At 43.2% G+C, this 14,120-nt stretch overlaps 1 protein-coding gene across 1 annotated transcript in view; it reads right to left on the bottom strand.

The window, feature by feature from the left end:
• TRIT1 (tRNA isopentenyltransferase 1) overlaps positions 1 to 10,363 on the bottom strand; it is a 42,683-nt gene extending 32,320 nt beyond the window's left edge. The window contains exon 1 of the mRNA XM_046660764.1: positions 10,067 to 10,363. Within this exon, the coding sequence (XP_046516720.1) occupies positions 10,067 to 10,363 (297 nt within the window). The remainder of the gene's footprint in view (positions 1 to 10,066) is intronic.
• Between the last annotated feature and the right edge of the window lie 3,757 nt (positions 10,364 to 14,120).

Raw genomic sequence — 14,120 nt, 5'->3', positions numbered from 1 at the left:
AGTAACTTTGTAAAACAATGTTTTAACTGGATACTACAGGCTAAAATGAACAACAAGAACTGTATACAAACATTATACTCTAGCTAGTAAATTGGTTTCTCACAGAAGTAACTACTGAAACTACTTTACACTTTACACAAATAATTATCTACACTGTAGACAACAAGAGCCAGATTTCTTACTCAGAGAAAGAAATCACAAACAAGCAAGGGGGAAGGACTAGAATGAACCCTGTGGTACCAGAGTAGAGCCAGAGTTAGCAGTATAAACTCATGTTTATTTTAAAATATCTAGGCAGATACAGAAGTAAATCTAGACATTTGTGTATACATGGATTAGTATAGATACATGTTTCCCGGCTCTTTCCACTGAAGGGACTAGAAGCAATGACATCCCAGAAGCAACAAACACCCCTAAGCACCCAGATCTGATGGTTTCTAAATACCATTCACCAATAAAAAGAACAAGCGCTCCTTGGAAAATTGGCTGTCTCCAGGGCTGAGGGAAGACATTGTAAGCTGGGAGCATCTTCTAGTACCAGAAAGGAAGCAAATGCTAAACAAACAAACAAACAAACATGGAGGCATGCCATAGGACACAAAGAACATGAAAGAGCACCCAATAACCAAAGTTGGAATAATTTGAGCAACAAAATAAATAACTTAGTACTGGATTATAACCCAAGGAATGAAATAAATATCCAAACTGATGTAAGTAAATGATGTAAATAAATAGGGGAGAAAGGATAAATCTTCTTGGCAAAAGAATTTCAATTAATAAGCGCAGAAGGAATGAAGGAAATTATGACAGTAATTGCAGCAGGAAAGATCTACTGATAAACACTAGAATTAGTGGGTGAAACTTTAAGGAGAAACAGGATATCTGCATTACCTCAAAGTATCTCCCCTAAAGTATTTATTAATTACTGTGGTGCTTTTAACATATGCCCACAAATTCTTTGCTATTCCTCCCTCCAGGAGATGGAGCTTAAATCCCCTTCCCTTCAAAGTGGGCTACGCTTAGCAACTCTTTTCTAACAAAGAGTACAGAAAGGAAAAAATTTTGACTTTACAGTAGAGGAATCTGGCAGACACAACCTAAACCAAATGATCAAGGTTAACATCACCGAAATAACTCATGTTGATATTATGATATCACGCTGATATACTCTGACATGATGCAATGAGAAGGGTACTTCACCTCTGTGGTATGCTTTCCCAAAATCCCTAACGCCAGTCTAATCCTGAGAAACCATCAGACAAACCCAAATTAAGAGACATTCTACAAAATAGCTGACCAGTACCCTTCAAAAGTATCAAAGTCATGAAAGACGAAGACAGACTGAGAAACTGTCACAGATTGGAGGAGACTAAGGAGACATGATGACTAAATGCAATATAGTCTCCTAGATTGGATCCTGAAACCGAAGGGAGACAAAACTAGAAAAACTGGTGAAATTCAAATAAAGTCTACAGTTCAGTTAACATATTACACCTATGTCAATTTATTAGTGCTGATAAATGTACCATGATGATGTAAGATGTTAATTTTAGGAGAAGCTGGGTGAAAGGAACTCTCTGTATGCAGTATCTTTGAAACTCTTGGGTAAATCTACAATTACTTCAAAATTCAAGACAACAACAATAACGTAGAACAGTTTCTCAACCTCAGTACAACATATTGATTATTTTGAACCAGATAATTCTTTGTTGTGAGGGGCTGTTTTATGCATAGTAGGATGATCAGCAGCATTCCTGGTCTCTACCCACTAGATGCCAGGAACCCACTTCCCCAGTTGTTACAATCAAAAATGTCTCCAGAGATTGCCAAATGTCCCCTGGGGGTAAAAATTACCCCAGATTGAGACCACTGATGTAGAGTTATATCCAGTACCACATAAAGATATCCATAACACATTGTTAAGAGGAAAAAAAGGAGGATACAGAATAGCATGAAATGTATGAGTCAATTTATGTAAAAATATATACAGTCATGCTTCGCTTAACGACGGGGACACGTTCTGAGAAATACATCGTTAGGCAATTCTGTCATTGTGCAGACATCATGGAGTGTACTCACACAAACCTAGATTTTTTAGCCTACTACACAGTTAGGCTATATGGTACTAATCTTATGGGACCACCATCCTATATGCAGTCCATCCTTGACCAAAATGTCGTGATGTGGTGCATGATTGTAAACATGGATGAACCTTGAGGACATTATGCTAAGTGAAGTAAGCGAGTCACAAACAACAAATACTGTACGATTCCACTTATAGGAGGTACTTAAGAGTGGTCAAAATCATAGGTATAGAAAGTAGAATGGTGGTTGCCAAGGGCTGGGAGGACCGAGAAATGAGGAGTTACTGTTTAACGAGTACAGCTTCAGTTTTACGAGATGAAAAGAGTTACAAGATGAAAAAATGGTGAAGGTGGTTACACAACATTACGAACATATTTAACACCACTGAACTATACATTTCTGAACTATACACTTAAAAATGCTTAGGATGGTAAATTTTATGTTATGTGTATTTTTACAATTTAAAAAAATTGGGAAAAAACACATACACACATGTGCATAAATACACAGACAAATATCTGGAAGCATGTGTACCAAAATGTTAAAATGTCATCTCTGGTTGCTAAGTCTATGGTGATATTTCCTTTGTACTTTTCTATGTTATCTGCACTTTTTTCAAAAAGCATGTCTCCCTTTGTCAAAACACAAAAGGCTTTGTTCTCCATCATTTTTTCTCACAATGCTTCCAATTCAATAACCAAAATCCTATTCTGTCTCCAAAATGTCAAAGTGGTTACCTCTTTTCCCCTGCCAGAGGCCAACTCAGAACCCTCTCACCGAGGCTAATGTAACAGAATCCTAGGCTGTTTACCCCTCTCTCACTCACTCTCCACCAGCCATCAGAGTTACCTCATGAAACAGATTTACTGCCACGTCCCTGGTTAAAACCCAAACCCTCATGGCATGCACTTCCAGGGCCTCCACCGTTTGGTCCCAGGGTCTGTATTTTCAGTATCACCTCCTACTACCGTCCCTCAGGCATCCTCTATGCCAGATAGTTGCTAGTCCTTCCTGGAAAACATGCATGCACTTTTACTATTCCTTTACTTTGCTCATGCTCTTCTTTCGTCAGGAATACTCTTCTTCCTTCTCTGCCTGATAAAATGTATACAATGGTACAGAGGAAAAGAATGGGATGGAGACGAAGGGATAAACAAATAGGTAGAGAAAAAAACATCAAATAAAATGGAGATAAGGGTTCAAGAAAGTAATTTTTGGTAGGGGTGAAATAACAATAGTGCCTACCTCATAAGGTTGTGGTGAGGATATTAAATGAGATAATATATGTCAAACTTTTAGAACAGTGCCTGGCACATATATTATTGTTATTGTTATTATTTTCAGTATTACTATTTATTATTATTATTCATGGTACAATGGTAAGAGCATGAACTCTGGCTGCCACAAACAATGAAGCAGGAGCAATGATGAGGCTCCAGCTCAGAAGAAAGGCCCCAAAAGAGCAAAGAGGCAAACAGGATCCTGGTCTCATTCAAATTTATCTAAAGAATTCAACAAACTACACAAGAAACCAAAATCAATTTGGTTAAGCCATCCTCGAGTACATAGAGAGCACACAGGTGAATTCTTATACATCCCAAAAATCTTTTATCCCTCAAATATACACTCCTTTTTGAAGTGGAGCTGTTTCAATATCCTGCTCCAGGCACAAAGCATCAGGGCAGCACCTCGTCCTCACAAATCTGAATCTGCAAATCACACCTGTGCTCTCCTATGGCTTCCCATTTGGTCAGCAGTCACTTCTCTTTCCTTCTGTAACACAGGAGGTGACTCCAAAGTTCTTCCCATAGCTACAAAAAAGGTGAATGTGTGTGTATAACCCACCCAAGCTTAATACTGTAGTCAAAGGGAAACTAAATTCACTCACAATGGAGGTGACCCAAGGGACCCAGAAATTCATATATATATTTCTTAGATGACTCCAAAATTTGGAGATTTCCTTCTTAGCCTCCTGTCAGGCTCAATCCTTTTAAAAGATTGCCACTGCCAGTTGTGGCAAATAGCCTCTGCATAGCCCCCATCTGCCCTGGTTAACAGTTTTTGTGACTTTTATTTCATGTCCTAGTAAGCCACTGTGATCCACGAGCCCATCTCTTCCTTCATACCCCTCCCCTGCGCATCCCACATCTCCTCTGGGCACTATCAGACAGACAGTCCTTTGGTTAAAAAAAAAAAAAGGCTCCTAAATTATGTCCCAAAGCAGACAAAAAGAATGCAGAATTCCACATCTATTAAATGACACATAGGCTGCTTACTAGTCAGACTGCCAAAAATCATTTGCTTCTCCTCTTGTAGGTTTAGACAAACACAAAGGGAACTGTGCTCCTATGTATGACTACTGCTTCTCCACAGGCCTTGAAGACTAAGGCATCAGAGATACTTCCTCTCTATAAACCCAAATAGAACACTTTGTTTATTTTCTCTTGGCATATAGTTGGTAGTCTGTATTTCCAAGCAGTCATTGTACATCTTTTGGCAAGTGCCTTCAAGTTTCTCAGTACAATGTTTCATCCAGGCACTGAAGGCGATGCATTGTACCTTGAATACACATGCCAAGAAGACTCGGACTGAAAAGATGACCTTCAGTATCATCTTCCTGTGATATATCAGACACCACACGTGGGTTAGAAGGCCCAGATCCAGTTCCCAGGTGTGCAAGTGTCTTGCAGCATGATCTCTAGTCTGCTCTTTAATCTTTCTGTACCTCAGTTTTTCCATCCTGGAAAACAGGGATTGTATTACCTGTCCCTCCTTGAATTCAGACTCGTACTGGCTGACTGAGAATATTTATGTCTCTAAAATTTGTGCAACTGGGGTTTGGGAAACTCAGAAAATTAAGTTCAAACGTTGTTTCTCACTTTTGGCAGAGCTGCCATGCAGAAATACACGGCAGCGCCCAGGAGGAGTCCCTCTGCAAGCAGTCCCTCAGAGGGGAGTTCTGACTTCCCACCAACAAGCCGCAGAAGAATGCGGAGCAAGACACCAGGCAAGACCTTCAGAAGCTACATGGCTACAGAAGCAAGTCATTATCTATCAGGCTCCATGACAATATTATCATTCCGGACATACTGCCCTTAACACTCTGTTGTGGTTTTACCTCAAAGAAGCTACCTCAATACTTATAGCACTTACCTATTCAATGTTTACAAAAACAAGCACTTTCCCTTGATGTGAACTGCCCAGGTAGGGGTTGCCTTGGGATGATCCTGCAGTTAAGGTAGGACAAGGGATGACAAAAGAAGTATGAGGTACAAGACAATTTAAGATTTAAGGCAGTTTTACAATTTTTTTTTCTTTAGGAAGATTAGCCCTGAGCTAACTGCTGCCAATCCTCCTCTTTTTCCTGAGGAAGACTGGCACTGAGCTAACATCCGTGCCCATCTTCCTCTACTTTGTATGTGGGACGCCTACCACAACATGGCGTACCAAGCAGTGCCATGTCCGCACCCGGGATCCGAACTGGCGAACCCCGGGCCGCCGAGAAGCCCAACGTGCACATTTAACTGCTTCACCACGAGGCTGGCCCCTTACAATCCTTTTTTAGTAGTACACTTCTGAAATACAAAATTCTGGAAAGCATTCCAAAAGGGATCACTAAAATGCAAATATTGGTCTTTAAAAAGATCAACCCCAAAACCTGAAAAAACATTCTAATTATCACACTTTCCATTTGGTCACCCTTTGGTCCGTGGCTGTTACAACAGGGAAGTTTACTGCTCTGTCTAGGCTCTCCACAAGGCCAAGCTTCCCCTTTGTTCCAATACACATTCTCTGCCTTTGGGATCATTAAATTATTGACATTAAATTATATCTCTCAGCAGCAGCAAGATGTATCCCCCTAAGCAGTGCATCATGTGGCCACCACTCAGCTCAACACTCCACTAGACAGACATCACCATGAATTCACACTAAGATTCACAACATGAATCCTAAAATACACTTCATGTTCTGAACATAGCATAGCACACTCCTGTGAAGGATGAGTGGCATACAAGTCAAGAAACACTCTCAAATGACTGAATCCCACAGCTCCTGCCTCGTCTGAAAGGGATGATGGCTTTGTGTAGTGGATAAGGCACCGGGCATGGAAAGTAGAGACCTATGGCCAACTCCAGCTCTGCTACTTACTCTAAGACTTTGAGCCTATTTCCTTAACTGTGAAATGATAACACCCTCCTTACAAGGCTGTTGTGAGAATAAAAAAGCATATGTATGCATTTTATAAATACTGCTATACACATTTAAGTTATTATTATTCTGCCTGTGGATTTATTCGAGATTGCAAATGTTCTTTCAACGAGCTGGTGATCCCAACATTAAGAACGTCATTTTTTTCACACGCTTACCAAAAAAAATTTTTTTCTTCTTCTCCCCACAGCCCCCCAGTACATAGTTGTATATTCTAGTTGTAGGTCCTTCTAGTTCTTCTATGTGGGACACCGCCTCAGCATGGCCTGATGAGCGGTGCTAGGTCGGCGCCCAGGATCCGAACCAGCAAAACCCTGGGGCGCTGAAGTGGAGCGCATGAACTCAACTACTCAACCATGGGGCCAGCCCGCCCCAAAATTTTCTGAGTCAACCTCAAGTCACTGAAAAGCATCAGCTCCTTCCACTGGCTAAAAAACAAGCAGAGTAGCACTATCCTAACAGCAGCATGGTGAGCAAAGGTTAGAAAGGAAGAATTGTGCATACCCACAGTGAATGGGGCAGAGACACTTTATTTCAGTATTTAGACTTAAAAGTAAAACCAAAGGTCAAAGTTTTCGAATGGGGACCAAGAGGAAATGTTACAAATACTCCAAGTATAATCAAAATTAAATACAACTTATAGCCAGTTCAGAAAGCTCAATAATCTTGAAACTGTTTTTCATATGTTAATTAATCCTCACAGCATCCCAGGGATGAAAGAAATTTAATTCTTTGTATTCTAGTTACTTATAACCACAGAAAGAATCTAAATGGATCAAGAGGTGCCATTTTAATAAGGCAGGTCAACAAATATTCCATCAAATATTAGGGCTCTACCATATCATCAGTACTATATAAGGCGCAAAGTGTCCTATCGGCATGGCCTATCTTACAGTCAGCAAGACCGCTAGCAACCGCAACCTTATGGTACAGAGCTATGAGCAAAGAAACATTTCTGAGAAATGGATAATGGCAATTACAGAGCTACACCCAATCCTCACTGCCAGAACCCACTAACTTATTTTAAAAAGATGTAGGGGCCAGCCCCGTGGCACAGCAGTTAAGTTTGCACGTTCTGCTTCGGCGGTCTGGGGTTCACCGGTTCAGATCCTGGGTGCAGACATGGCACCGCTTGGAAAGCCATGCCGTGGCAGGCATCCCACATATAAAGTAGAGGAAGATGGGCACAGATGTTAGCTCAGGGCCAGTCTTCCTCAGCAAAAAAGGAGGATTGGCAGCAGATGTTGGCTCAGGGCTAATCTTCCTCAAAAAAAAAAAAAAAGATGTAAAATTAAGATGATTTACTGAGAACACTTTCCTGACAAGGACTATGTTGGTATGTGGTTGGTATGTGGGGAAGAGGGGGCATCAGGGAGCAATGGTGTGTTATTCTAAATAGGATGGTCAGAGAAGGCCTCAAAAAGGTGACATCTGAGCCAAGACCTAAAGAAGAGGGGAAGTGAGCCACACGGTAATGTAGGGGAAGAGGCTCCACCAGGCAGAGGGAACAAGTACAAAAGCCCTACAGTGGGATCATACCTGCTGCATTCTCCACACATCCACTAGGCTTTCCCTTGGCGTGTCCTGTTACCCCTCCCACTGTGCCCTGCTAGGTCTTCCTGACTCCCAGGCTCACCATACTCTCGCAGGCACACAAACCCGAATCCTGAATCACACTGCGTACATTATTCTCGTCTTTCTCCAATCAGTGACCAACTCATACTGTAACAAGACGCTACCTTCAAAATGCTACATGGTTCTCTTCCCCTCCATTCCTAATAACACATCAGCCCAGAATTACAGAAATTATAAAACATTAAGACTGGAATGGACCGTAGATATCATCAGTGTAATTCCATCTTACTAAGGCCAAATTACTCAAGTCTCTGAAGTGCCAGGCCAAAGAGCAATCATTATATCATACTTGGCTGTTTTTCTGTATGTCCCTCCCACCCCCAAATCCAATTCATCATGCCTACTGCTCACAAATGCTTCTTACACACTGCCTTCGCCATGTTACTCACCCCCCATTCCACAATACCTACGACATCTACTGAACAGTCTCCTTTCACAGTCCTACATGCACACTATGCCCATTCACCTTCTAAAGCTTCATCCATGTTCCTTCCTTTGATATAATACCTTTTCTTCTTTCTTCTCTATCCAAACTCACCTATCTTTCAAGTCCCTTTTCACAGAATTTTCCAGGACTATACCAGCCTTCACTGATTTCTCCCTTCTCACAAATCCTATGGTTTATCATAAAATCTAACACCCGTAGTCTCTCTCCTCTCCACTTCGTCCACCTTGCAAAGCATCATTAATATCTCAGTCCCAACACTTACTAACTCTGCCTTGTTTCCTCTTTAGCAGGACTAAAACTCCTTGAGGACAGGGATTATGGTTTTGTCCCTTCAAAAGGGCCTTCCAGAAATAGCACCTACCATATTTTTAGCACTTACCATGTGCCATATGTTGTATTAAGTGCTTTACATACTTTATCTCATTCAATCATCACAATAATGTCGCGTTATTGACATTATTCTTCCTATTTTACAGAAGAAAAAACAATGGCACAAAGAGGTTAGGCTGAAGTCACATATCAGAAAAGACAGGGCCGGGATGTGAGCTAAAGGATCTCTCTCGAAGCTGGCACAAAGTAGACTGCAAACAAATATTTGTTGAATTAGCCTAAACATTTCACGTGTGTTGACAATCCTATCACCCCAACTGAACTAAGGGTAGAAACCATGCCTGGAGGCTTATGGGGGTGCAGTGGGGACAAGGACTGCCCCCTCTTGCTGAGTACCCATCAGGTACCAGGTTCAGCACAAGGCACTTCACGTCAAGCATCTCACCCACTCTGTGAAAACTCGTAACTGTAAATACTCGTCAACAAATAGCGCCTCTAATTCCTCCATCAGAGATTGACCCCAAATGTCACCCACTCTCAATCCAAGCACAAATGCTTCCAGGTGCGACATGTACTACACTCTTCCGGGCCTCCCTCTGGCTCAAAGAAGAGGACAAAGACTCCTCGACTCCCATCAGCCAGTAGGTTAAAAATCTCAGCTTCAACAAGCATTTACCAAGTGCCTTCTTCAGGACAGGTCACCCTGCTCTTCACTCTTAACACTCATGATCTCAATCATTAAGCACCACAGCCCTGTGAGGTAGGTGGCATTTTCTCCACTTTACAGATATTTAAAACGACATCCAAAAAACGACATTGTTAAGGTCACGTGGCCGATGGCAGATTCGGAACCAGAATCTAGGTCTCCTGACTATCCACCCTGTTCCATTCCCTCAGCAGACACTGATAGCTGGTAACTGATTTATCCTGGTGTCGCGGGGTCACTCTAAATAGTAAAAGCTCTAGAATAATTTTCACTTAAAAGGTATTTATTGGACGCCTATATGTCAACCTTGCAGATTCAAATACCATCTCTTCCACTTGTGCGCTATGTGACACGGAGAAAGTCATTTCACCTCCCCAGGCGAATTCCCTCATCCGTAAATGGAGATAATAACAGTACCTAACAAACAGTAATGTGCTGAGAAGTAAATGAGATGATAAAGTGAAACACCTGGCACTATGTCTGGCATTTGGTGGGCGCCTAGTAATTATAGACTCCTTTCACCACCACCCCCCCCTCCGCCCCACAAGCCTCGGGGTTCACCCACTACCACCCTGCGACAGAGTATCCGCTCGGCCAGCCGCCCGCACGCGGTCTGGGGCTTCACAGGCCGGGGACGAGCTGCACTGCCATACCTGCATGGAGTCGGCGCTGACGATCTCGCCACCGAGGCGCTGGCCTAGCTGCAACGCCAGGGTAGATTTGCCAGTGCCTGTGGCCCCGAGAATCACTACAAGAGGCAGTGTCCCTTGCAGGCCTCGGAGCCCAGGGCCCACAGACACTGCTCGTGCAGCCGCCGCCGCCGCCGCCATGTTGGAAGCATCTGCGCTTGCGCAGGAGCAGCTGTCTCCATAGCAACCGTCAGTGCGCCTGCGCGGATCTCGGACTCGGTAGGAAGAGGCGAGGAGGAGGCGGTGGGAGTAAGTCCCCATGCTTGAAAGCCTCCCAATATGACTGCAGTGAACTTGCTGGTGTCAGAACCTCAACCACCCCCTCTCTTAAGTGGGAGATGGCAGTCCTACCTAAAATAGATCTGTTCCTATTATTCTTCCTTTCACGGCACCCAGTTCTTTTTCTTCATAGCACTAATTACAGTATAAAATTATATATTGCCGTCTTGTCTATTGTCTGACTTTCATTCCCGGCTGTTAGTTCCATAAAGACAAGGGACAAATTCTGCCTAGGTCATTGCTGTATCTCTAGTGCCTGGCACAGTACCTGGTACCGAACAGACACTCAAACGTTGTTAAATGAAGAGGAGAATGTCTTGCCTGTCGTCCTCGAGCCAGAGAGCTCAGAGGTGTGGCGTTCTCCTGGATCAGATTTGCACAGTTCTCAGGCAGGGGTGGCTGCTCTAATGTTTTCATTCCACAATTCAAACTCAGACACATTGAGGAGGCAGGACGAATTTCCCATCTCTATGGCCAAAGGTTGCAAGGGATGGGATGAGAACAGACAAAAACAAGCAAGTAAACACCCCACAAAATACAAAGAGGAAAAACGAGGAAGGCGGAGAGGATAAAATAGTAGCAACCCTCAGAGCAAAGTAGAGGTGGGGAAAATTAGGACAAGAGAGAATCAAAATTCAGGAGACTTACAACCATTAAGGACAAGCTCTGAGGACCAGCATGGTGGCCCAGTGGTTAAGTTCCACCCACACGCTTTGGCTGCCTAGGTTCAGTTCCCAGGGCACAGACCTACACCACTCACCTGTCAGTGACCATGCTGTGGTGGTAGTCACATACAAAAAGAGGAAGATTGGCAGCAGGTGTTATCTCAAGGCAAATCTTCCTCAGCAAAAAAAAAAGAATAGGCTTTGGAATCAGATGGACCTGGATCCAAATCCCAGCCTGGCCACTTATCAGCTGCATGACCTTACACAAATAGCCTCAGTTTTCTTTTTCTTTTTTGAGGAAGATTAGCCCTGAGCTAACGTCTGCTGCCAATCCTCCTCTTTTCGCTGAGGAAGACTGAGCCTGAGCCCACATCCGTGCCCATCTTCCTCTACTTTATATGTGGGACGCCTACCACAGCATGGCTTGCCAAGCGGCACCATGTCCGCACACAGGATCCGAACCGGCAAACCCGGGTCCGCCAAAGCGCAACATGCGCATTTACCCGCTGCACCACCAGGCCGGCCCCTAGCCTCAGTTTTCTTATCATTAACTACCTCTCAGGATTGCCATAAGGAGAAAATGAAGTAATGTCTGAAACGTGCCTGCTACAATGCCCTGGCACATAACAACCACCATTTGTGGAACACTTTGTATTATTATAACAGTAACACCCCATCTGCCTCTCTAAAGAGGTAAGCGCAGCAGCCTAAGGGCAGAGAAATTTTCAGCAATGTGTAAACGTGCCCAATACCTATTCTACTAACCCTTTGTTAGCCGATTTAAGAGTTCTAGTTGCTTTCTCCCTGACATTGCTTGGCTCTGCCTAGCTCTCAGGTCCTATCACTAGGATCCCTTGGGCCAGAGGAATCACCCCTGGAAGTTTAGAGCATATGATAGGCCTGCCTGGAATAACTGCCAATACATTTCTCAGTCACTTAGATCGTTGTTGGCATAATGGCCACTCTTGCAGACCCAGCTTAAACCTTGTAGCCATATGTATTGTTTGGAGAACACCACATCCCAGGGTCCCCTGTACCTCCTTTTCTCAATCCAGCCTGCTTTGATCAAAAGCCTTGTTCTCTCCATTTGTGATACCCGCCTGGGGCTGGTTTTAAAATCAAGATGTGTGGCCACATATTGGCAGACACTCTCACATGATGGTTGTTAACTGTAGAGCCTTTGCCTGGAGACTTTCAGAGGGTACGGTTTCCATGACAACCACCAGAAAGATGGCAGGCCAGAGAAGTGATGCAAATAAAGCAAAAGGAAGGCCAATTTCATGATGACAATCTGACCATGACAGAGTGTGCTCACTCACAGATGGGAAAGCACTGTCCAAGTCATGACCAGGTGACTGTTACTTGAGAGAGAAAAAAAGAGGGGGGTGGAATTTACCACTGAGAGACCAGAAGAGGGAGAGGCTGGTTACCAAGGCAACTGGGGAGAAAGGAATGAAAAAATAGGACTTCACCACAGCAGCAGAAAATTGCTTCTAGCCAAGCAACACAGGACTGTTGCTATAGAAACAAAGAGAACAGGGATCCTGTAGACCATAGGGAGAATTATCACTGAAATGCTGAGCAGGAAAGACTCCTAAATCAGAATGGAGCCCATGGTCCAAAGCAAATAAGGAGAAGGGAGAAAAACATGGTACCATTACCATTCATTGTCATTCTACCAGTCCCTCCAAAAAAGAATGGGGACATTTTTTTTAAATATCTCCAGGCTATTGTATTTGTACCTCTGTTTGTCTCCTTAAGGATCTTCTGAACTCTAAATCATACTAACAATAGTTCCTAAAGGATGATCTGTAACTTGAAATCCTAATTGGAGAGATTAAGTTCAAGGGAAAATGGGGAAATTGAAGTCTATGATCAAGAGTTAATAAGCATTTCTAAAAAACAACATAAAACCCTCTAATAGGAAGCTTTGCAGGGTAATAAGGAGACAAGGTGCAAAAGGGAGTCAGGAAGTCTATTTGTAGTCATGCCCAGGTATTAGCCCTGACGCCCACTCCACCTTCTGCAAGGCCAGATAGGAAGTAGCTCAATGCCTTCTGAAAAACAGCTCAGGAGGAGAGGGAGTGTCTTACTTAAAGTGTATGTGTATGTCTAGAGATGCAGGATACAGAAGCCCATCTCCAACATACTTCACTGCTTACGGATTATTTTGGGTAAAGAAAATTCTAGTTCAAAAGGCAAAGATGCCAGAATAGGTTCAGTCTGGAAGAGCATATTTAAAACGCAAGAATGAGGTACTAGGGATACTCAAATAACTTGGAGGGTAATAACTCTTGCCTGCCCTTCTGAAAGTCCACAGTCAGCCACCTAATTGTTACCCCCAGTGTATGTGTGCTGTACTTTAGGGGCAGATGTAGAGTCAGGCTGGCCAACCTCGGCACCTACATCACCTTCTCAAGGAAATTGAAAGCAGTACATGGGGTAGGTTGGGCATGGGAACATGGCAGAAAAGGAGAAAGGAAGAAGTGCAGAAAGGTAGAGGGGAAATCTGGGTGATGACCCATTAGTGTTTATCATAGTATTTCCTGTCCTCTGCATACTTTAAATAATTTATTAAAAAAATTTATAGAAAAAGAAACATAGGAAGAAGGCTAAAGGTGAGGCCATTAGTGTGGAGGGGTCATTCAAAGTGGAGCATCCAGGAAGTCTGAATATTCAAGATGGAATTCTAGAGGATGCTGTGACATTCAGGACAGAAGGAGGAACATGCCTGGGAGAGCTGAGGCACGTTTCCCAGGTAAGAGAAGAAAGTTGGATGAAGATAAACACTACCTTTTTGGTACAACCCAAGGCACCTTTGCAACCTGACCCCCATACTAATTAGGTACCCAAATAAAAAATATTTCCTGCGTGAGTATTTCATGGTGAACCCAGTGCCTGTATTAGCTTTCTAGGGCTGCCGTAACAAATTACTACAAACTAGGTGGCTTTAAATAACAGAAATTTATTCTCTCACAATTCTGGAGGCCAGAAACCCCAAATCAAGGTGTCAGCAAGGCCATGCTCCCTTCTGGAGAAGCATTCTCCCTTGCCTCTTCTAGCTTCTGGTTATT

This window comes from Equus quagga, chromosome 5 (assembly GCF_021613505.1).
Source record: "Equus quagga isolate Etosha38 chromosome 5, UCLA_HA_Equagga_1.0, whole genome shotgun sequence".
Classification (NCBI taxonomy): domain Eukaryota; kingdom Metazoa; phylum Chordata; class Mammalia; order Perissodactyla; family Equidae; genus Equus; species Equus quagga.
The sequence above is the reverse complement of the archived record's forward strand: the minus strand, read 5'-3'. Positions and strand labels throughout refer to the sequence as shown.